Here is a 24,360-nt window from a genome sequence, read left to right on the forward strand (position 1 = left end):
ACCGGTACACTCGTGATAAGACGTTCAGCAGTCAGCCCTGGCGGCACACGCTGTAACCCCAGTATTTGGGAGGCTGAGACAGGAGGACCACAAGTGTGAGGCCGGCCTCGGCAACTGAGCGAGGCCCGCAGCACCTAACAAGACCTGGTTTCCAAGCAAAACAAGCTCGCCCAGTCAGCGTAACGAGCTACTTTATGATAAAACTATTTAAAAACAAAAGAAAACATAAAAAAGACCTAGGGTGGAGCTCAGAGGTAGAACACCCCCGAGTTCAATCTCCAGTAACACACACACACACACACACACACACACACACACACACCACGTACCTAGTAAAAATTTTAAATTCTCCCAACACAAAAGAAATAATAAATGTTTAAGGTGATGGATACACCAGTCATCCTGGTCATCACAGAGTGAGACAAGTATCAGCGTCATGCTGTAGCCGGGCGTGGTGCGCACACCTGTAATCCTAGGACGGGGAGGCTGAGACAGGAGGATCGCAGGTTTGCGGCCAGCCTCGGCTACTTAGTGAGGCCCTCCAAAACTTAGTGAGACCCTGTTTCAAAATAAAGAATAAGCCGGGCGTGGTGGTGCACGCTTGTAATCCTCGCGCTTGGGAGGCTGAGACAGGAGGATCGCGCAGGTTCGAAGCCAGCCGCGCGCGCTGGCTTAGGAGACCCTGTTTCCAAATAAAAATGTAAAAATAGGTCTGGGAGTGTAGCCCGGAGGTAGAAGGGCTTCCAGGAACCCGAGTACCACCAAAAAAAAAAATAATAATAATAAAGAATAAAAAATAGGGCTCGGGGTATAGCTCGGAGGTAGATGCTCCTGGGTTCCACGCCCAGTCCTATAAAATAAATAAAATAAATAAATATTAAAAATTTTTAAAGGGCTGGGCGTGTAGCTCAGAAACAAGAGTGCCCCTAGATTCAATTCCCAGTATCAAAAAAAAAAACCAAAGAAAAAAAATATAATGAGCCATCACTACATGTCCGCCAAAAATGCAAAAACCCAAGAGTGAAAATATAGCTAAGGCTGGCAAGGACGGGGTGCGTCTGGACCCCCACACGCTCCTCGTGGGCGTGTGCATGGCAGAGTCACGTCGAAAACTGTCTGTAGTACCCATCAGACCTGAACATACACGTACTCTCTGTCCCAGACATTCTTCTGTTAGCCACCAACAGAACGTCCACGTCTGAGCCGGGCGTGGTGGCGCACACCTGTAACCCCAGCACTTGGGAGGCTGAGACAGGACGGACGCAGGTTCGAGGCCGGCCTCGGCAACCTCCTGAGAGTGCTGAGGGTGTAGTTCAGAAAAGGTAAAGTTGGGCACAGCAGCACAACTACACATCGCAGAACTATAATCCCAGTAACTCGGAAACTGAGGCGGGAGGATCTCAAGTCCAAGGTGAGTCTAGGCAACTGAGCAAGTCCCTGTCTATAATAATAATAATAATAATAATAATAATAATAATAATAATAATAATAATAAATTTTAAAAGGGAGCCGGGCATGGTGGCACATGCTTGTAATCCCAGCAACTGGAGGCTGAGACAGGAGGATCTGGGTTCACAGCTAGCCTCATCTATTTAGTGAGGCCCTTTGCAACTCAGTGAGACCCTGTTTCAAAATAAAGACTAAAAAATAGGGCTCGGGGCATAGCTTGGAGGTAGAATGCCCCTGGGTTCCATCCCCAGTACCATACAAACACACACAAAAAAAAAAATTAAAAAGGGGTTGGGGCTATAGCTTGGAGGTTGAGTGCCCTAAGATAATATTATTAAAAATAAAAATGAGAGCTGGGTGTGGGGGCGCACGCTTGTAATCCCCGCGCTTGGGAGGCTGAGACCTGGAGGATCGCACAGGTTCAAAGCCAGCCTCAAGTACTTAGTGAGGCTCTCAGCAACTTAGTGAGACCCTGTTTCCAAATAAAGTATAAAATAGGTCTGGGAGTATAGCCCGGAGGTAGAAAAGCCCCTGGGTTCCACCCCCAGTACCACAAAAAATAAAAAAAATAATGAGCTGGGCATGGTGGCGCACGCTTGTAATCCCAGTACTTGGGAGGCTGAGACAGGAGGATCGCGCAGGTTCAAGGCCAGCCTCAGCTACTTAGTGAGGCTCTCAGCAACTTAGCGAGACCCTGTCTCCAAATAAAATATAAAATAGGTCTGGGAGTATAGCCCAGGGGTAGAAAGCCCCTGGGTTCCACCCCCAGTACCACACACACACAAAAAGAAATAAAAATTGGGCCAGGGGTGTAGCTCGGAGGTAGAATGCCCCTGGGCTCCATCCCCAGCACCACAAAAAATAAGGTAAAATATAACAAAACTGAGCTGAGAATGTAGCTCAGTGATAGTGGTTTGCCCAGCATGTCTGAGGCCCTGGATTCAGTCCACGGTACCATCAAACAAACAAACAGATAAAAACCGGGCTCAGTGCGATTCAAAGCCCCATCTCCTCCTAGGTCCCCTCCAGCCATCCGCCCCGGGCAGACCCCAGCACCCCGCGGCCAGGTCGGTGGCTGGCCACGCTCGTGCCCGGGCTGCGTGCCCGTCCCTCCGCTCACCTCGGCTCGCCGGGACTATACCAGCCCGTCGTAGAGGGACAGAGCTTGTACGATGGAGGGGTCGGCCTTGGAGCCCTCCTGGAATTCCTGCAGCGTCAGCTTCCCGTCGGCGTTCTGGAGGCGGGAAGAGGAGGCTGAAGCCGGGGAGGGAGGCTGGACCCCCGAACTCGCCCGGCCATCACCCCCTCCGCCCTCCGTCTCCCAGGCCCGGCCCCAGCCTCACCTTATCCATCATGGCGAAGATCCGGTCAACCCTCTTCTCGGGCGTGTTCTCCTCCTCGGGCAGCTCCACGGTGTTTCCCTGCGGGGGGCGGGCACGCGGGGCTGGCCGGGGCTCTGGGCTTAGTAGATGGGGCTGGGACCCCCCTCCGGCAGGGACCCCCCTCTCCTCGGCCTCCATTCCACGCTGCCGGCCCACCTGGCCAGCTGTCTACCGGCCCCTGCCCAGCCCCCCAGGAGGCCCCGGGGTGGGAGGGTGGCCCCCGGCACCCGCCCCGCCGCAGCCTCACCACCATCTGGTAAATGGCGTCCACGATGTCCAGCATCTCATTCCTGGTGATGTAGCCGTCGTTGTCCAGGTCGTACAGCTTGAAGGCCCCTGTGACGACCGGCCCGGCTGAGTCCCCAGCCTGGGCAGCAGGAGACTGGGGTCCCCTCCTCTGTGCCCCTCAACACCAAGCCCGGGGGTGCGTGGCCCCAACTACTTGTACATGAGTATGTATGTGCCGTGTGTGTGTGTATGTGTGTGTGTGTGTGTGTGTGTGTGTGTGTGGTGCTGGGGATTGAACCTAGGGGCGTCCTACATCTGAGATACACCCTCAGCCCTCTTTTATTTTTATAATTTTTGCAGTACTGGGGATGGAACCCAGGGGCATTCCACCTCCGAGCTACACCCCTGTCCTATTTTTTATTCTTTATTTTGAAACAGGGTCTCACTGAGTTGCAAGGGGCCTCACTAAGTAGCTGAGGCTGTCTGCAAACCGTGGTCCTCCTGTCTCAGCCTCCCGAATGCTGGGATGACAAGCATGCGCCACCACACTGGCTCTTTTATTTTGTATTTTGAAACAGGGTCTTCCTAAGTTGCAGAGGGCCTTGCTACATTGCTGAGGCCGACCTCGAACCTGCGATCCTCTAGTCTCAGCCTCCCAAGTGCTAGGATTACAGGCGGCATCACAGCTCCCGACAACCACGGACGTCAGGACAGACACATACACACCATTATCACTGGAGTTAAAAATAAGTAAGAAATAAGGAGGGCGTCAGCCAGCCAGGCTGCGGTGGGCGTGGGGTGTGGGGATCTGGTCCCCAGGACGGCTCTCGGGCCACCCCAGCCTCTCCCACACCCCCAAACTCTCATCTCCTCTGTCTGGGGCCCTTCCACAGTGGCAGGAAAATAAAATCAGGAAACAGAATAATCATAGGGGAAAAGAATTTCTGCATGAATAAAATCCTTTTTTATTTCTAAAAGAAGAAAGCAGGCGCCGCGTGCATGGAAGCTGTCTTAGGGAGGCCCCCTCGCCTCTCCCTCGGACCCTTCCCCATACCCCATCCGCTAGGAGCCCAGGACATACAGCTTCTGCCTCCCTGCGCCCTGGATCCCTGCCTGGAGCCCCGCCCCTCGGCCGGCCACGCCCTCGGCCACGCCCCTCGACCAGCTCCAGCTCCTCCCCACGCGGCAGCAATCGGGGAGCTTGGAGCCAGTCCCTGTGTAAGACTGCCGGCCCTGGGGGCAGACTCCCGTCTGTCTCCGCCCCCGCGGCTTCCCGACTTCCCACCTGGCACCAACACACGGTCCCGTTGGGCCCTATCTGTTGAGTGACAAGTGACCCCGTGTTTGAATGAGATGGAGCGCTGGGCCTGGTGACCCCACACTGCCCGCCGCCCGGGGCTAGACTTGTCCCAAAGCCACCTGCGGCCCCTCCGCCCGTGTCCACCCTGCCTAGGGGAATCCACACGGCCACCTCCAGGAATCTCCTCCGGGCCGGCCGGGCAGGGTCTGCCGCCCTCGGCTTGCACGGATGGCCCGGCCTGGTGAGGAGGCCATGCGTGGCCACCTGCCCTGCCCTCCCCTCCAGAGCAGGCCACCTCCTGTGGTCGCTGCAGCAGCTGGCGCCCCCGTCTGCCTCCCTCTGGCTGGGCCGGGGGCTACCCGAGGGCAGGGGTACCCACTTACACCGAAGCTTCTCGTCCAGGGTTCCCCGCGAGGTCACGGACAGCGCCTGGATGAACTCTGAGAACTCGATCCGCCCGTCCTGCGGGAGAGGGGTGGCCTCGGTCAGCACCGGCCACCTCCAGGCTGGACGGGGCACTCTCCACCCGCAGCCATGGTGGGAGTGAAGGCCGGGGGAAGAGAGGGTGAGGCTGGGGTGGGCAGGAGCGGCGGGAGGAGCAGCCGGGACCCCAGGAGCTGATGCAAGCCCCCACCCAGCCACTGCCCGCAGGAGCCTTTTGGAGGGGGCGCTCTCCCAGCCCATTCTGCCGACCTACTGCACACGTGAGGAGACTGAGGCCAGGGAGTGGGACTCTGGCCTGGGGGAAAACTGGGGTGCCCCGGAGCAGGCAGTGCGGGGACCAGGGCCACGGTGAATCTGCCCGGACACGCTGCCCAGGAGGGGACCTGGGAGACTGGACCCCACTGCACACGCCCCAGCTGTGGGCACAGCCACCGTGGGGGGCTACATATGAGCCAGACATGAAGGGTCCATGATGGACCCCAGAGCCTCAGCTCCCCCACCCGCAAAACGACCACCCCCCAGGCTGGTAAGGCCCATTAATGATAATCCCTGCCAAGGGCTTGTCGTTTGTAAACAGCAGCTTTTGTTTTCTTTTGTGTGTGTGTGTGTGTGTGTGTGTGTGTGTGTGTGTGTGTTTTACTGGGGGTGGAACCCAGGGGCTTTTCTACCTCTGGGCTATGCTCCCAGACTATTTTATACTTTATTTGGAAACAGGGTCTCACTAAGTAGCCGAGGCTGGCTTCGAACCTGAGCGAGCCTCCTGTCTCAGGCTCCCAAATGCTGAGATTACAAGTGTGCGCCACCATGCCTGGCCTTTTTTGCCATACTGGGGGTGGAACCCAGAGGCATTCAACCTCCAAGCTATACCCCCAGCCCTATTTTTTTTATTCTTTTTTTTTTTTTTTTTTTTTTGGTGGTACTGGGGTTCCCGGAAGCCCTTCTACCTCCGGGCTACACTCCCAGACCTATTTTTACATTTTATATTTGGAAACAGGGTCTCCTAAGCCAGCGCGCGCGGCTGTGAACCTGCGCGATCCTCCTGTCTCTGCCTCTACAAGCGTGCGCCACCATGCCCGGCCTTTTTTTTATTCTTTATTCTTTATTTTGAAACAGGGTCTCAATGAGTTGCAAAGGGCTTCAGTAAGTAGCTGTACCACGCACCGGGGTCCTCCTGTCTCAGCCTCCCAGGTGCTGGGATGAAAGCAAGCGCGTGCCCCCACGCCGGCATCAACCTGTCATCTTCTGCAGAGGCACCTACGTCTTGTACTGGGGCTTATGAGTATGTACACATGTATATGTGTACACGTATATGTGTACACGTATATGTGTACACACATATATTTGTATACATATACATGTACACATGTATATGTGTACACATATATGTGTACACGTATATTGTACGTGTATATGTGTACACATGTGTGTGTACATGTATGTGTACAGGTATATGTATACAAATATATGTGTGCACATGTATATGTGTACATGCATATGTGTACACATGTATGTGTGTACATGTATATGTGTACACGTGTGTATGCAGTTTCCACCTACATGTATACAGGTGTCACTGTGTGAGCCTGTGCATTATGCGCACATCTGTGCACCTGCGTGTGCTGTGCAGGCGTGTATGTGTGCTTGCATCTGTGTGCACAGGCGTGCTTCACCTGCCCGCACCTCCCGCGGCCAGCGCGCCTGCGCAGAGGGCCGCTCACCTTGTTTTCGTCGAAGACGTTGAACACAAACGTGGCGAACTTGGTGGGGTCTCCGAACGGGAAGAACTGCTTGTAGATCTTCTGGAAGCCCGCGGCGTCCAGCTGCCCGCTGGGGCAGTCCTTGATGAAGCCCTTGTACCTGGACGGCGGACAGGGGGGCCCCGGCTGTGTCCCGTGACACTCGGGGTCCCCAGGGTGGAAGGAGCGCCGACGCCCTCCCGCCTCCGCCCCGCAAGGCTCATGGCCTCCGTACAGGTGGATAAGCGGAGACACGGGAATTACCCAGATACTGAGGGGCCACTGCGAGCTTCCAGAGCCACGGACACCCTCCAGCAGGGCGCTCTTGCACGAGGGCACCCCCACCCCGCCCCACCCTCCCTCCTGGCACCCAGAGCGCCCGCGCACAGCCCCCCAGCGTCTGCTCACGGGAGGGTGGGGGCGCTGGGGCAGTGCGGCCAGCTCAGGGGACCCTGGTTTGCTCCAGCTGGGCTCATCCGCCCTTGTCCCCGTGCCCGGCGCCCGACCCTCCAGACACCAGAGGGTGCAGCCTGGCAGTCTGAGGCCCAGTCCAAACCGCTGCTGTGCGGCGAGGGAAAATGTCGTAGGGGCAAACCTCCCTGAGACCCGGCTTCCTGCTCCTGAAAAGCTGTGGTTAGCCCGCTCCTCTCAATGAAATCAGGTGAGGTGGTGCAAAAACACCCAGGACGAGGCACTCAAGAAGTTACTACATGCCAGGCGTGGTGGCGCACACCTGTAATCCCAGTACTGGGGAGACTGAGACAGGAGGATTGCAGATTCGTGGCCAGCCCCAGCTTCTTAGTGAGGCTCTCTGCAACTTAGGGAGACCCTGTTTCAAAATAAAGAATAAAAAACAGGGCCGGGTGTGGTGGCGCACGCTTGTCATCCCCGCGCTTGGGAGGCACAGACAGGAGGATCGCGCAGGTTCGAAGCCAGCCGTGCGCACTGGCTTAGAAGACCCTGTTTCCAAATAAAAATGTAAAAATAGGTCTGGGAGTGTAGCCCGGAGGTAGAAGGGCTTCCAGGAACCCCAGGACCACCAAAAAAAAAAAAAAAAAAAAAAAGAATAAAAAACAGGGCTGGGAGTGTAGCTTTGAGGTAGAACGCCCCTGGGCTCCACCACCAGTACCAAAAATAAGTCGCCAGCATGAGCCAGGCATGGTGTTTCACACCTGTAATCCCAGTACTGGGGAGGCTGAGACAGGAGGATCGCAGACTCAAGGCCAGTCTGAACAATTTAGTAAGACCCTTGGCAACTTATCTAGACCCTGTTTTTTAAAAAGTGTTGGGGGTATAGCTTTGAGGTAGGGTTCAGTTCCCAAGTCCCCAGGTTCAATCCCCAGTTCCCCAAATACAAAAATAAACAACAATAAGAAGATGAAAACAAAAGCTGCTCGGCGGCGCCTGGGGAGCTGCCCCTGCAGCCGGTGCAGGTCGTCGGGAGGGAGCCGCTGCGGGGCTGGCGGACGCGCCTCGGTGGGGGCCTTCGGGGCCTGCCGCTGGGGCCCGCCCACGGGCACAGGAGGCGCACCCCACGAGGTGGTGCCCACGACGGCGATGCCAGCTCGGCTCCAGCTTCCCTCACCAGTGCCCGACACACATCCACACGCCGGCCGCCTCCGGGAGCCCCGGACCCCCTGGGCCTCGACCTGTGCCATCTGCAGCCTGCCCAGCCCAGCGCCTCGCCAGCCTGGGGCCAGGGGGTCCTGGTAAGTGGGGTTTTTTTTTTTGTTTTTTTTTTTTTGGTACTGGGGGCGGAACCCAGAGGCTTTCTACCTCTGGGCTGTACTCCCTTTTTTTATATTTTATTTGGAAACAGGGTCTCACTAAGTTGCCGAGAGCCTCACTAAGTAGCTGAGGCTGGTTTCGAACCCATGTGATCCTCCTGTCTCAGCCTCCCAAGCACGGGGATGACAAGCGTGCGCCACCACGCCCAGAGTAAGTGGGTTTCTGGAAGGCTCCTCCTGGTCATTTCCCAGCCTCGAGTCCCCACCGCCCGCTGGGAATCCACACCGCTCCGCGCTGTCCTGAGACCCGGCCAGCGTCAGCCTCCTGTTAGGACAGTCTTGACACCTACAGGGCCCAAATGAAGCCCTTTTTCAGTTTTAACAATATCTAGATCACTTTTTTGTTGTTGTTTTTGTTGTTGTTGTTATTGGTGTTTTGGTTTTTTGGTACTTGGGTTCCATCTGAGCTACACTCCCAGCCCTATTTTATTTTCTATTTGGAAACAGTCTCTATAGGTTGCTAAAAATCTCGCTACGTTGCTGAGGCTGGCCTTAAATCTGCAATCCTCCTTTCTCAGTCTCCCATAGACTGGGATTACAGGCATGCGCCACTGAACCTGGCTGGGATAACGTCTTCAGTGCTAGCCGACCTCCCCGGTGCCAGGCAGGTGGGTCGGCGCTGCCCCAGAGCTGCGCCGGGCTGGCCTCTTCCCCCATGTTCCTCACGGGTCCTCAGCACGGCGCGGACCATGCCAGACTGTATTTTACCTCTGCAGGAACACAACGCCGGCACCACCACACCCTGCCGTGCCGTGCGTAGCTTGGTGCATAATGTGGGCCCGGCAAAGGCCTGTCCAGGACGTGGAACAAATGAATGAATATAAAAGCCGCCAGGCAGGCAAGAACCCAGAACCCAGCTGCTCCTTCCTGAGCCCAGAGACCGGCTCCTCCAGAGGCCCTGGCCAGATCCTCAGAGCCCCCGGAGGGTGAGAAGCCCACTTCTGGGTGTTGATGGAGCCCTGGGGGGCCCAGAGAGTGGGAGAGACCGGCCCAAGGTCACACAGCAAGCCAGCGGCACCACGGCTCAGACGCCAGCTGCCGCCTCCCCGCTCCCTGGTGCCTCCTGCCAGCCAGGCTGTGCCGCCCCCGCCCCGGGAAGCGGGAGGCGGCGCATGGGGAGCACGGCTGCTACCCAAACATTATGTAACCCATTGTTCATCTTCCGAGGTGGAGGAGGGCACCTGCCTCGGCTACAGCAGAGATGGGGGCGGGCTGAGCCTTCCCGGGGCCTCTGAGTCACCCTGCGGTCTCAGCTCCAAGACTTCATGCCATGTGTGGAGTAATCTAAGGAGCAGCCCAGGGGCCGCTGTCTAGCCAGGAGGGGGCATCCCACACCCAGGCCCCCCAGAGAGCCCCATCAAGCCCCGGAAGGACTGAGCAGGGCCCCACCCCTACCCCTGGCCCGGGCAGGTTCCAACAGGCCGGGCCTCCTCCCTCATCTGCCAGGCGCCCGGGCACGTGGCCAGGCCCTACCTGTCACCCTGTGGGAGGGGACCCTGGTGCAAACCCCTTCCCCGCAATGCCTCCCTGGGACCCCGTGGGAAAACCATCGTCCACCCGCAGGCTCTGTGCTGGGGCTGTCCTGTCCTGCCCGCTTGTAGGGCGGAGAGCTGCATCCAGCCTCTGGCCCACAGGGGCAGCGGTGCCCCCTCCCCAGCCACTCCACGCAAACACCCCTGGGCGGAACCACAGGGGAAGGGAGTATAGAACTGCTGCCCTGGCGGCTCTGGGGAGCCCGCTCAGGGATCTGCCCGCCAGTGCCTGCCTCTCCGTGCTCCCTGTGAGTGCCCTGGGAGCACCTGCGGGGAGCCAGCAGGAATCCTCCATCCCCACAGGGCGCCCACCTGACAGATGAAGAAACAGCGGCTCAGGAAGCCTGAGGCTGTCTCCTCTCCTTCCCCGGCCGCTTCCTGCTGCAGCACGTCTCCTGGGGAGGACCCTCCTGGCCCGGGTCTCACCCCGGGACACACACTCTCCGCCACCCGAGCCCCGGCTGGGCCCGGATCTTGCGATGGCGAGCCAGGCCGCCGTACGGGTCGAGGCCGCACCATCCTGGTTAACCCAAGTCTGCAGGGCCCTCCAGTGTGTGTGCCCGTGGCAGAGTCATTGCTAATTATTATTGTTGCTATTATTATCATCATTGTTATTGCTGGTACTGCCAATGAAACCCAGGGGCATCATACCCTGAGCTATACCCCAGCCCCAACCCCCCCTTTTTTTTTTTTTTTCAGTACTGAGGGTGGAACCCAGGGGCATTCTACCTCCGAGCTACACCTATTTTCTATTATTTGTTTTGAAACAGGGTCTCACTGAGTTGCAAAGGGCCTCACTAAGTAGCTGAGGCTGTCTGCAAACCGTGGTCCTCCTGTCTCAGCCTCCTGAGTGCTGGGATTACAAGCGTGCGCCACCACACCTGGCTTTATTTTTTATTTTTGAAACAGGGTCTCACTAAATTGCAGAGGACCTAAGTAGCTGAGACTGGCCGTGAACCCATGATCCTCCTGTCTCAGTCGTCTGAGTACTGGGATTACAAGTGTGCACCACTACGCCCAGCCCTTTTTATTTGTAAACAGAGTCTTGTTAAGTTTCTAAGGCTGTCTTTGAACCGCCTGTCTCAGCCTCCCAAGTACTGGGATTACAGGCATGCACCACCATGCCAGGCCCCCTGGCCCTTTTTACTTTTTTATTTTGAAACAGAGTCTTGCTAAATTGCTGAGGCCCTCACTAAGTTACTGAGGCTGGCCTGGAACCTGCGATCCTCCTGTCTCAGCCTCTCAACTACTGGGATTACAGGCATGCACCACCATGCCCGGCTTCGGTTAATGTTGGATAGAGTCCCCTGGTTAGCAAATAGGGTGGCTGGGACGGGAGCCCAGATTGCAGAATGGGGCTGGGCTGGGAGAGAAGCCGGGCCTCCCACGTCCTGCCCAGGAGCAGCGGGGGCCGAGGCCCTGAAAACCTGCTTCCTTCAGCTCCTGCTGCTTGGTTCTGGACTCAGGAGGCACAGGAGTCCTGGTGCCACTGCTGGCTCAGGTTGGGCGCAGAGGAGGGGCAGAGATGGGCATCTGTTATCACAGGCTCACTGCAGATAGGCACCTGGCAGGGACTGGCCCGGGCAGGACTCCAGGGCAGGCCCTTGGCCCAGCCCCAAATCTCCAGGCACCAGAGCAGGGTCCCCCGGGTCCACCACGCAGGCCGCACTTCTGACGGTTGGCGCACAGCGGAAAGGAGCAGAGGGGCCTCGGTAATACCGTCACCCTCACCGTCTCCCTGTCTCACCGGGGTGGCCGGGGAAGGCTTCCTGTCTCACTGTTGCATCAAGCAGGAAAGAATTCCATAATATCTCAGAGGGCTGGGAGCCGGCCGTGGGGCGCAGCTGGTAATCTCAGTACTTGGGAGGCTGAGACAGGAGGATTGCAGGTTCACAGCCAGTCTCACCGACTTGGTAAAGGTCTCTGAAACTTAGTGAGGCCCTGTTTCAAAAGAAAGAATAAAAAATAGGGCTGGGTATATAGCTCGGAGGTAGGATGCCCCTGAGTTCCATCCCCAGTAGTGCAAAAAAAGGGGGGGGGGCTTTCAAGTGATGGCACACCTATATAATCCCAGTACTTGGAAGGCTGAGACAGGGGGATTACAGGTTCGAGGCTAGCCTCAGCACCTCAGAGAGACCCTGTTTCCAAATAAAAAATAGGGCTGGCGGTGTAGCATGGGACGCCTCTGGGGTCAATCAAAACAAAAAATTTTTTAAAAAGGACATTCCAGCTGAAAGAGGAAGCTTGCCCTCTGATCCAGCGGGAGCCTGGACACATGGGAGCCGAGCGCCGGCCACACCCGGGCCCAGGACCTCCCCTATGCCAGCATGGAGGCCCAGGGGCCGTCCTGAGGCCTGACCTCCTGGTCTACGGCAAGAGGAGCTCGCAGGGAACGCCAGGCCCGCAGACATGGGCCGGGCGTGAAAGAGGGGCCACAGGTCTCAAGCCTTGTACAAGGACAGGCTTCTGAAGTCTCTGGGACCAGGGACCCCGTGGGTGGACACGTTGCAAGCCAGGCCACAGGCCACGGGCACACGGATGGCTGGGACAGGGGCTCAGCCGGCTGCGTGAGTTTGGGAACCAGCTCTCTGCCACCCGGTCAGGATGCGGAGAGAAAATCCCCAATCTGACAACTGTGGGCTTACACATCTGCCGAAGGGCCGAGGGGAAAAGAAACCTGCCGCTGTATAAAATTACTAAAGGCCAGCTGGGCGTGGTGGCGCACGCTCGTCATCACAGCGCCCGGGAGGCTGAGACCGGAGGATCAGAGGTAGAAGGCCCCTGGGTTCAATCCCCAGTACCAAAAAAAACCAAAACAAAAACAAAAACACTAAAGGCTGAGTGTGTCCTGTGTGATTACACCGTGGCTGGGCCTTCCCAGCAGCCATCCCGGGCGAAGGCCTGCATCCCCCTGGGGCTCCAAACACCTCACCCCTTGGTCCCTGCTGCCCCAGCTGTTGGCACTGGCCCCCAAAACATAGGAGGTGCTCAGCAAAGATGGAATGAATGAATGAATGAATGAGCCCACACTTGCCAGGACACATGGACCAGCTCCGGATTGGCCTGCGGTCCTCCCCGGGCCCTGCTGGGTTCTGGTCTCCCAGCGCCGGCAGGAGAGGAAGCCTGCGCCTCCCTCCCCGCCAGGAAAGCAGGCCGCTGCTCTGAGGTGGAGAAATCACAGAGCACAACCCACTGCAACCAGCCGCGCAGCTGGGAGGGGCCGCTGCAGCCTCTGAACATTCTATTATCTTTTCAAAGAATTCACTCGATTCCCAGAGCACCTCCCTCCCGGACTCCTGGAGAGCTGGACCGCTCCCAAGGATGACCCTCCACCACGCCTGCGTCCATCGGAGGAGGGGTGAGCTGGCTCCCACTCCACGCACACACAGAGCTGAGTGACCCGGGCGAGCGCCCCCACCTCTCCGAGCCTCTGTTTACTCATCTGTAAAACAGAAGCCTGTGGGCCCAGTACTTGGGAGGTGGAGACAGGAGGATTGCAGGTTCGAGGTCAGCCTCAGCAACTTAGGGAGACCCTGTTTCAAAGTTTAAATAAAGGGCTGGGGGTGCAGCTCAGGAGAAAGAATACCCCTGGGTTCAATCCCCAGTACCAAATAAAGACATAAACAAGGCCACTGCTGGGCCTCGCCTCCTGGCACTGAGACTCAGCCCTGTGCAGCCCACGAGGACCGGGGGATGACAGCGGGGGCTGCTCCCCACCCACGCCGGGGACGGCCACCTGGCCCTGCTGAGACAGGCAGAATCCCTCCTGCCTCCACCCACTGCCTCTGTTACAACGGCTGGGATATTTGGTTATTGTAACAAAAATAATAAAACAAATAAAAGAACATGGAAAATAGAAAAGAGAAAAGGAAAATCCGCACCCAAGACTCTGCTCCCAGCACCCGGCCAACTCTCTTTTCCTCTTTCTTCAGCGCACACGCTTGGCCATCGTGGGATGTGTGGGCCTGTGCTTCCACCCAGGATGGCCCTGGCCCCTTGCCAGCTGTCTATAATGCCCACAGTCCCCTCTAGAGGCCTGGAGTTTCTTGCCAGGCGGCACTGCGCTTCCCCACCTCAGCTGGATGAAGGGGGAGGGCCAGGAGCGGCTGCCTCCCGTCCCCCACGCTGGCTCCAGGCCCCACGCTGGCTCCCCCGCTCAAGCCAACAGCTTCTCCCTCTGCTACACACAGACAGCGACACCGGGCGCCCCAAGCCAGAGGAGCAGAGAGAGACGCTGCGGGGCCGCAGGGAGCCAGGTGTTGTCCGAGGGGGCCCACTTGGCCTGGGCCTGGCCGGCCCAGGGCCCAAGGTCCTGCCAAAATCCAACACAAAACAAGAGGGCCCGCAAGAAAGACGGGCCTCCTCTGTGTGCAGAGAACCTGGGCGCGGGTGTGACCAAGGGCTTGGAGGTGGAAATGAGCTCAGCCTGGGTGAGACAGCAAGTGTGGCTGATGCCAGCTGAGCAGGGAGAGGCTGAGGAAGGGGCCGCCAGGGCCAGAGCGGTAGGAGAGGAAAGGGAGGCCATGAAGGGGCTTTAGGAGGGTCGCACCATGCTCTGTGATCCATTACTCATGTCTGCCACGGACACAGGGTAGGGGATAGCCACTGTTTAACACCGAGTCCAGCATCACTGTGATGGAGTGTGGCCTTCCTAGACTACTTACTGGAAGTCCACGGAACTTTCTAGTAAAAAAATATATATCACTTAATTTGTTTTTTCAGTACTGGGGCTGGAATCCAGGGGCATTTTACCTCTGAGCTACACCCCCAGCCCTATTTTTTATTCTTTTTTTTTATTATTATGAAACAGGGTTTCCCTGAGCTGCAGAGGGCCTCACTAAAGTCGTAACTGAGGCCGTCCTTGAACTGCGATCCTCCCGATCCTCCGGTCTCAGCCTCCCAAATGCTGGGATTACAAGCGTGCGCCACCACACCCGGCTACCTAATTCCTTTATAAGCTTTAAAAAGTGCCACTGCAGCAAACGGGTGTCTCAGGCCTGGGCCCCAGGCACTCCCCGGACCAGCCTCCCTGCGGCTCCCCGCCGCCATCCTGGTTTCGTGGCCCTAGGTCTCAGTCCGCCCGTCGACACAGTCAGGAGGGAATCCTCAACCTCAGCCTTACTCTACCGGTTGTACTGGCGAGGAGACCGAGGCCAGCACGGTTGCCGGGAAGACTGACAGAGGGGACGCTGAGGGGAAACTGGCTGGGCGCCATTCCCCACGTCTCCCGTGAAGCCGAGCACTCGTCCTCATAACGTGACTATCAAGGGCGACCATCACCCTCCCTTTCCAGATGGGGAAACTGAGGCCCCCAGCAACTCCAGCTGCTTGGTCCGGGGCTCAGCAGGACGTGGGCAAGTCGGGATGCCACCCGGCTCGCCTGGCTCTGGGGCCCTCGCCCGGCCATCGGCCCCTCCAGGATGGGCAGGAGGGAACCGCGGAGCTCGGGCAGGTAGGTGCCAGTGTCCTTGTCCATGAGGCGTGCGACGGTCTTCTCCCCTGGGGCCTGAGGCTGTGTCTGAGCGCGCGCTGAGGACATGTTGCCCTCTTTCTGGCCTGGGGCCCCTCCAGTGGCCCCCCGTGAGAGGAGCCACTATCACACCTGGGCAGCGGTGGGCACAGCAGGTTACAACTAAGTCTTAACAACCGCCATGACTGGGCACTGCCCCGCCCTGGCCTCCTCCGCAGGCGCTGGGCCTCTGGTGCTCCCAGGTGACCTCTGTGCTGGGCCCCCGTCCCGCCCTCTCACTGACCAGTGCCCGGGGACCAGGCAGCCATGGGCAACCCAGGAAGATTCATGGAGGAGCTGTGAAACTCAGACAGCCCGGGCAGGAAAGGTTGGCGTCCCAGGAAGGAAGAGACGCGGGAACAGAGTCTCAGAGGCAGAATGTTCTGCAACGCCCACCTGGGGGCGTGGGAGCAGGAAATGAGGTTGGGGCAGAGGCCCGGGGCTCAGTCCTGGGATGGGGGTGGGCTGGCTGCACCCCACATCCCATTCCCTGGCCGTGTTCCCCGCTCGCTCAGGCTCTGCCCACCTGGCACCCGGCCGTAGCCAGCAGCGCGGGGCATGGCGGAGGGCGGGTGCCCTGCCGCACCAGCAGGCCTCCAGGCTCGCCCTCACTCCCCAGGAAGCTGAAGCGGTGGGAGGCTGGGAGCGCAGCCCAGGTGCAGGAAGGCTGGGGCTGAGGTGGGCGGCCTGGGGACCCGCTCTCCCGGCCCCTCCTGCACTCTCAGTACGAGCTTCAGGCTGCCAGAAGCGGAGCGGCTCCCCCCGCCGCACGCCGCTGCCATGATGCTTCAGCCCTGGACTGAACCTCTGAAACCCAGGAGTTACACACACGTTCCTTCTCAAGTCGCTCTTGCAAGGCACTGTAGACGCAGCGACACAAGAGCTCACTAGGCCGTGGTGGCGCAGGCTCGTGGTCCCCGCGCTCGGGAGGCTGAGAGGGGAAGATCACAGGTTCGAAGCAAGCCTCAGCTACTGAGCGAGGCTCTCAGCAACTTAATGAGACCTTGTTTCCAAGTAAATTAGGCAACAGGGCTGGGGATATGCCCGGAGGCAGAAAGCCCCTGGGTTCCACCCCCAGTGCCACAAATAAAAGAAAAAGAGCTCACTAATATAGGAGCCTCCCGTCTGTTCCATACTGCACAGGGACAGACAACACGGCACAATCCCCCCCAGGCCAGGCCACCACCGACCTCCAGAGCCCTCACTGGAGTACTTTCTGCTTGCTCCATGACATAGAACCTCAGAATCCTTCTTAACACAGCACCCCAGGCAGCCTAAGAGCTTGACTGGAGCTGGCATCCAAGAGGAAGCTCTTCACCTTCCTGAGCCAGCAGTCAGGGTGACGGGGCCTCAGAGCTGCGGAGACTGGAGACCAAAGCCAGAACGGGGCCCTCTCCTGACCTGTTTCTCACTTAACCCCTCCCTTGGGTGAGCAGGGTCTGGACTTAACCCTTCAGGGCCTGGAGGGCCTTAAAGACGCGGCCCAGGCTAGGCACAGAGTCACCAGCACCCCCACCCCTACCCGGTTCTACTGAAACTGCATCGGCCGCCATGACCGGCAGACGCTGAGCAAGGGCCGCCCGACCTGGTGCGGACAGGCGTCCTCCGAGCCCCTCCCCGGGCTCCCGGGACCCCCGGCGGTTGCCCCACCAACACGAAGCCGAACCCCAGCCACCGAGTGGGGAGCAGCTACTCACCACTGCTGTACCTCCTTCTCAGTGACTGCAAGAGAACAGAAAAGCGGTCATGAGTTCAGCGCCCCACAGGCAGACATTGCGGGGGGGGCCCCCACCTGCCCCGCCCTGCGCCCGCCCGCCCCACGCCACAGGCTCGCTCCCACGGGACAGCGCACCCGCGGAGCAGTCCCAGCCAGGGCCTGGTCACCCCGGCGGGGGACAGCATGCACCTGTCCCCTCATGACACCCCATGAGCTGCTGCTGGCCCCCAAGACGCTCTCAGGCACCCGGGTTCACTTCCCCTGGAAGCCACATTTATTTGTTTGGTGTGTTTGTGTGTGTGTGTTGCTGGGGATGGAACCCAGGGGCATTCTACCTCCGAGCTACACCCCCAGCCCTAGTTTTTATTCTTTATTTTGAAACAGGGTCTCACTGAGTTGCAAAGGGCCTCACTAAGTAGCTGAGGCTGGGCTTGAACTGCGATCCTCCTGTCCCAGCCTCCTAAGTTCTGGGATGGCAAGCGTGCGCCACCACGCCCGGCTGAAGCCCGCATTTAGACACGTTCTGTTCCACACCTCAGTCCTGTGGACAGGATGGTGGGAGAGGGCGCTGGCTCCTGGCACTCAGCCACCGCCGCCTGCCGCAGCAGCGCCCCACACTGCCCTCCAGGCCCTCGCCGGGGACAGCCGGGTCCCTTCAGTGGCAAGACACCATGAGAACGCTAAACCCAAACCTAGGAGACGCCACATTCAAGGCTGGACTTTGAGTCAAATACAAACAGCTCTTCTTTGCTGAACCGGGAAATAAACAAGACAAGGGTTTTTTTCTCAAAAGTATTGACTCAGGCCGGGCGTGGTGGGCACGCTTGTAATCCCCGCGCTTGGGAGGCGGAGACAGGAGGATCGCGTAGGTTCGAAGCCAGCCGCGCGCGCTGGCTTAGGAGACCCTGTTTCCAAATAAAAATGTAAAAACAGGTCTGGGAGTGTAGCCCGGAGGTAGAAGGGCTTCCAGGAACCCCAGAACCACCAAAAAAAAAAAAAAAGTATTGCCTCCATTCAAGCTGAAACCAAACCAAGGTTCTCTCTAAAAGTCACCAAACAAGAACATGCAAACACCCCAGGGCCACACTGCCCTGCCTGTGTGCCTTGGGAGAGTTCCCTGTGCCTCAACTTCCCCATTTGTACAGCAGGCGCACAGGCATAGTCCCTGTCACACAGAGCTGTCTAGGAATCCAGTCCTAATAGGTACAGAAGCTCCTGGCCCGCAGGTGCGGGGCCGGGCACGAGAGAAAGCTCAGAGAGTCCTGCGGGATGAATGGGTGAACGAAAGAAGGAACGGATGAGGGGACAGAAAGGTGATGTCAGGCTGGGCGTGGTGGCGCACGTTTGTAATCCCCGCTCTTGGGAGGCGGAGACAGGAGGATTGCACAGGTTTGAAGCCAGCTGCGCTGGCTTAAGAGACTCTGTTTACAAATAAAAATATAAAATAGGTCTGGGAGTATAGCCCGGAGGTAGAAGGGCTTCCAGGAACCCCAGTACCACCAAAAAACAAACAAACAAAAAGGTGATGTCAGCCAAGCAATGAGCTGGACTCTTCCCAGGGCTGTCTCTGATTCCTTTGTCCCTGCTCAGACCTGGGGAGACCACTTCACAGAAACTGCTGAAATCCTACAGTTACACCTGTAATCCCAGTACTTAGGAGGCTGAGATGGGGAGATCACAGGTTCAAAGCCAGCCTCGGTAACCTAGTACGGCCCTCAGCCACTCAGCAAGTAATCCCAGTACTTGGGAGGCTGAGAGCAAAAGATCACCGGTTTGAAGCCAGCCTCAGAAACCTAGCAAGACCCTGTTTCAAAATAATTAATTAAATAATTAAAGCCGGGCATGGTGGCGCACACTTGTAATCCCAGTACTTGGGAGGCTGAGACAGGAGGATCACGGGTTTGCAGACAGCCTCGGCTACTTAGTGAGGCCCTTTGCAACTGAGTGAGACCTTGTTTCAAATAAAGAATTAAAAATAAAGCTAGCGAGGGGTGTATCTCGGAGACAGAATTTCCTTGGGTTCCATCCTTAGTACAGCAAAATAAATAAATAAATAATATAAATAAATAAGTAAATAAATAAATAAATGAGTGGGTGAGCGAGCTGGGAGTGTAGCTCGGAGGCAGAATGCTCTGAGGTTCAATCCCCAGTATCAAAACAAAAACAATAACTGCTCAGAGCAAGCAGGTGCCTGCTTACCAAATGCCAAGCACCCACTGTGAGCTGGGTGTGTGCCCAGGGCACCTCTGGGCTCCGGCTCAGTAGCCCCTTTGGCAGCACCCAGAGAGGACGGCATTACCGAGGAAACCGGGGCCCACGAGCCAGGCAGGGCCAAGAAGAGGATCTGAGCCCAGGCCAGGGGCTCAGACCCACAGTCCGACCGTGGAGTGGGTGTCCGCCTCTGCTCCGCTCCTAATTGGCACCATCCTCCTCCCACAAGCCCACGTCAGAGAGAGGGGAAGAGAACTATGGGGAGCATGTTACAGCCATGATAGGGCCGGGCGTGGCGGCGCACACATGTAATCCCAGTACTTGGGAGGCTGAGACAGGACGATTGTGGACAGCCTCAGCTACTTAGTGAGGCCCTAGGTTGAATGCCCCTGGGTTCAATCTCCAGTGCCAAAAAAAAAAAAAGAAAAAGAAAAGAAAAAGAAAAGAAAGAGCCAGGCACAGTGGCGCACGCTTATAACCCCAGAATTCAGGAGGCTGAGACAGGAGGATCGCAGTTCGCGAACAGCCTCAGCTACTACTTAGTGAGGCTCCTTGCAACCCAGTGAGACCCTGTTTCAAAATAAAGAATAAAAAAATAGGGCTGGGGGTGTAGCTCGGAGGTAGAATGCCCTTGGGTTCCACCCCTAGTACTGCAAAAAACAACAACAAAAAAGAATACAAATATATATAGAGAGAGAAATAGATATGCTGGGAGATGCTGGTTTCCTGGAAGGCCAGACCTGGCGTGAAAGAATGATTTCCCAAGAGAATGTTCTGGCAAAGGGTGGGGGGGGGGATGGGGGAGGAGAGAGCAGGAGTTCCTGGTCTAACCCGGGCTGGGCCGTCCTGGACCCACTGCCCGCTCCGGCTGTGAAGGCCGCTGGGGCCCAGGGCTGATGCCGACGCCTCTGCACCGGAGCCGGGAGCTGAGGGCCACCAGCTCCGGAGCCACGCTCGGTCACCGAGCTCAAACTCACTAGCTGTGTGTCCTCGGGCAGGCGGCTTCCCCTCGGGCTGGCTGGAAGACAGGAACGCGGGCTGCTGGCCACGTTCACAGGAATCCCTCACGTAGGTGGAGCCTGGTTTTCCAACCAGGAAACTGAGGTTCTGCTGGGTCCGCTTGCTTGTTCTAGAGCGGGGCCAAAATGGGCAGCCTGGGACGGCCCCTCCAGGGCCCAGGAAGGATGCTGGTAGGGCGCCCTCCCACCCACCTCAAGCTGCCCAATGAACGCATGACCTTGTACGACCTTGGCAAGGGCTGGCCTTGTATAACATAAATAGCAGCGCCTGGGCTGAGGCTCATGGAGGCGCTCCCTGCGGTCCCCTTCTTGCCCCCAAGTCTCCCCATCCTCCCTCACCCCCATCGAGCCTCAGCAGCCCTGGCCCCTGAGATGGTCCCCAACACAGGGTGGTCAGCAGGCGGTGAAAGTCTCAGGATCTGGGGTGGGGGAGCTAGGCTCTGGCCACGCCCTTCAGGTGTCCCCTGGCCGCACGCCAAGCCAGCAAGCCCACCTGCTTCTCTCCTGGAGCCTGGGAGGCGACAGGCAGGGACACCCCTGGTGCCAGCCCGGCCGCCTGGCTGCCTGCCCCAAGCCTTCTGCCAGCCAGGGAGCTCGGGGAGCCAGGAAGGCCCGCGCGCAGCCCCGCCCGGCTCACGATCCGGCCCACCTGGACCGGTGCTGCGTGAGCCCAGCGGAGGTGACCCCTGACGCAGGCCCAAGGTGACTGCCAAACGGTGGCCCGTCTAAGCGATTCCTGCACCACCTGTGAGATTCCCCCACACACACCTGTCTAAGATTCACGCAGGAGATGGCTGGGTTTTTGGGTTTTTTACAGTACTGGTGATTGTACCCAGGAGCATTCTACCTCCGAGCTACATCACCAGCCCTATTTTATTTTATGTAATTAATTAAATTTTGAGGTACTGGGGATGGAACCCAGGGGCATTCTACCTCCGAGGGACACCCCCAGCCCTATTTTTTCTTCTTTGTTTTGAAACAGGGTATCACTGGGTTGCAGAGGGCCTAAGTAGCTGAGGCTGTTTTCAAACTGCGATCCTCCTGTCTCAGCCGCCCACATGCTGGGATTACAAGCGTGCGCCACCAGGCCCGGGTCCTATTTTATTTTTTATTTTGGAACAGGGTTTCCCTAAGTTGCAGAGGGCCTCACTAAGTGGCCAAGGCTGGCCTTGAACCTGTGATCCTCCTGTCTCAGCCTCCCACCGTACCCAGCTCACTGAGAACTTCGTTGCTCATCATTGCATTTGGTTTTTTTGTTTTGTTTTGTTTTGGGGTTTTTTTGTGGTACTGGGGGTGGAACCCAGGGGCTTTTCTACCTCCGGGCTATACTCCCAGACCTATTTTCTATTTTATTTGGAAACAGGGTCTCACTAAGTTGCTGAGAGCCTCACTAAGCAGCTGAGGCTGGCTTCGAACCCGTGCGATCCTCCTGTCTCAGCCTCCCAAGCACGGGGATCACAAGCGTGCCCACCATGCCCGGCTGCATTTGGTTTTCATTACTTCCTAATCTAGCTTTGCCCGCGGCTGTGCCACTCCTTTACTCCTTGATAGACAATAAAGACAGAACTATCAGCTGGGCGGTGGCACACACCTGCAATCCCAGTACTTGGGAGGCTGAGACAGGAGGATCGCAGGTTTGTGGCCAGCCTCAGCAATTTAATGAGACCCTGTTTCAAACAAGAACATAGTAGCCGGGCAGGGTGGCGCACGCTTGTAATCCTTGCACTTGGACAAATGACCCTACGCCTCTGAGCCTTGGCGTACTCAGCTATACACGGACACAGCCCGGATCCTCCAGGTCTCTATCAGGAGTCACGCCTGATGCGTGTGACTCCGTGCTCAGCACCTGGAGCGTGTCTAGTGGAGAACCAAGTCCCCAGAGCCCCAGGCAGACGCAGAGACTGGGCCCTGTGGCTCCCTCCCCCTCCGCCAGCCGCTGGGCTGGGGCTAGAACCTTCCGAACTGGTCTCTCACACTAGGATAGCGCTCCACCCGGCCCAGGCCTGCAGGCCTGGCAAGGCTGGGGTGCCCCAGTCAAGTTACCCAACCTCTCTGAACCTCAGAGTCCTCTCCAGGACAGGGTAAAACTCCTACCAGGACAGCCCTGGGGTGGGGGCAGAGCCACGCCCCTCCACGGAGCCACTGAGAACCCAAGGGCAGAGCCACGCCCCCCCACGGAGCCACTGAGAACCCGGGCTGCAGAAGTGGAGAGCCCAGCCCCCCAATGGCTCCCAAGGCTCCTCCCCAGCCCTCCTCCCCGCACACAGCCCCGACTGACTGCCTGAGGGAACACAGAGCCAGTCCCAGGAGCCCAGGATCAACGTTGAGTCTGATTTTCATTTCCCTAAAGCAAAATACCTCTCTCCTGATTGAAGCTCAGCTCAGACACAGAGCACCGGGCTGGCAGCCCCGCGGAGGCTCGGGCGCTCAGCTGCCGCAGCGGGATGACCAGTGGATGGCCAGCAGGCCCGCTTCCCTTGGCCCTCAGTGTCCAGACACCCAGTGCCTGCCCCATCCGGTCCCCACTGCAGCGGAAGGGAAACCCCATGATCAAGGAGTCCTGGGTTTGTGAAATACAGAGGGAGGAATCGGGCATCTGTGGGTGGCCACCAGTGACCCCCTCACTAAACCAAGTAGCCCCTTCCACCCTGGCGCCCTCCACCTTCGCTGTCCCCCAGAGGGAGACTCCAGGGTCTCCCCTGCACTCAAGCCCCCAGTGCTGGGCTCCACGCAGGCCCCGCCGCCCCCCAGGGGAGGACCCGCACCCAGGCGCCTCCGCCAGACCTGGCCACTTTCCGTGCTCCTCAGACACAGCCCAGGGGCCTTGGCTCCTCCCAGCCCTGGGACCCTGCCCTCCTCCTCCAGGGTCCCGTCCCCAAATGCTCCTCGTCCTGCCCCCCATCCTACACCAGCTGCAAACAAGACCTGCCCACCCTGGCTTCCTGGAAAGCTCTCCAGCACCACACCTGCCACAGCTGGCCTAGGGACTATGCCCCCAACACCTCCCCGCCACTGCTCCTCAGTCCCCTGCCTTCCAGAGGTGGCCTCCTCGGCGGCTCCTCCATCCTGGGCTAAAGATCAAGGCAGCAGAAGCCCCCAGCCTCATCCTCGCCTCCCCAGGGGTGGGGGATGACTGGCGTGCCACATGCACTCCAGCCCCCAGGAGAGCCTGGCCCTGGCCCTGCCCCTGCCCTGGGGACAGGCCCGTCCTTCAAGGACGGACAGTCTCCTGCAGAGATGGCAGCGGTAGTCTCCCTGGGGCTGCAGCGCAGGGGTCTGCCAGTCCATTCCCCTGCCGGGGCCTCAGTTTCCCTGTTTGTGAAGAGGAAGGGGCTCCTCCTGCTGGGGGTGGACGGACAGTCACCCTCAGAGCCCGACCTCGCGCGGCTCCTTGGCCTCACCCTCCCGGCCCCTGGAGGACCCCAGGGACTGCCAGTTCAGTCCCGCGGGGGAGGCCGAGCCCACAGACCCGGGAGGGGCAGCGGGAGGGTGCCGGGGATGGGAAGGTGGCACGGATCCAAGCCAGAGAACCGGGGCTGCGTCCCTGCAGGGCGGCTGGCTCCCCCTAAACCCGAGCGCCCAGAGCTCGCAGACGCCCCCGCGAGACGCCGGGCATGAAGCGGCAGCACCCTGCTCCCGGCACCGGGGATTATTATCCCACGCTGCTGCCAGGGTGGGGGAGCCACCAACACCTGCCCCACCCCAGCCCCACGATTGCCCGGGTGGAGAGCACGCACAAGACGGAGCTGGGGGCCCCCTTTGGGCTCCAGGCTCCTCCCCCGCCACACACACTCCTGGGCAGAGGCCTCCACCAAGTCTCCTGCCAGCCCAGCCTGCCCTGAGAACAGGAAGGCCGGGACCTGCCCTGCTGGGGACCCCAGGCCGCCACACTGCAGCTGCGGAATTTCATCTCCAGTTCAGGGAGTCACAGGCCTTTGCTGTCAGGAGGAGCCCCAAGGCCGCCCACGTGACCTTTGATTTTTATTTTTATTTTTTTTCGTTTTTTGCAGCACTGGGAATGGAACCCAGGGGCATTCTATGTCCGA

General features: G+C 58.4%; 1 protein-coding gene across 1 annotated transcript in view; it reads right to left on the minus strand.

Annotated features, from left to right (window-relative positions):
- Nucleotides 1-2,584: 2,584 nt before the first annotated feature.
- Nucleotides 2,585-24,360, minus strand: part of NCS1 (neuronal calcium sensor 1) — a gene marked incomplete at both ends in the record, with an annotated part of 42,504 nt that continues 20,728 nt past the window's right edge. Inside the window, 6 exons of the mRNA XM_080708681.1 lie at nucleotides 2,585-2,683; nucleotides 2,793-2,870; nucleotides 3,079-3,167; nucleotides 4,743-4,821; nucleotides 6,522-6,660; nucleotides 17,065-17,089. Of these exons, the coding sequence (XP_080564807.1) occupies nucleotides 2,585-2,683; nucleotides 2,793-2,870; nucleotides 3,079-3,167; nucleotides 4,743-4,821; nucleotides 6,522-6,660; nucleotides 17,065-17,089 (509 nt within the window). The remainder of the gene's footprint in view (nucleotides 2,684-2,792; nucleotides 2,871-3,078; nucleotides 3,168-4,742; nucleotides 4,822-6,521; nucleotides 6,661-17,064; nucleotides 17,090-24,360) is intronic.

This window comes from Muscardinus avellanarius (assembly GCF_963383645.1).
Source record: "Muscardinus avellanarius genome assembly, chromosome: 13".
Taxonomy (NCBI): domain Eukaryota; kingdom Metazoa; phylum Chordata; class Mammalia; order Rodentia; family Gliridae; genus Muscardinus; species Muscardinus avellanarius.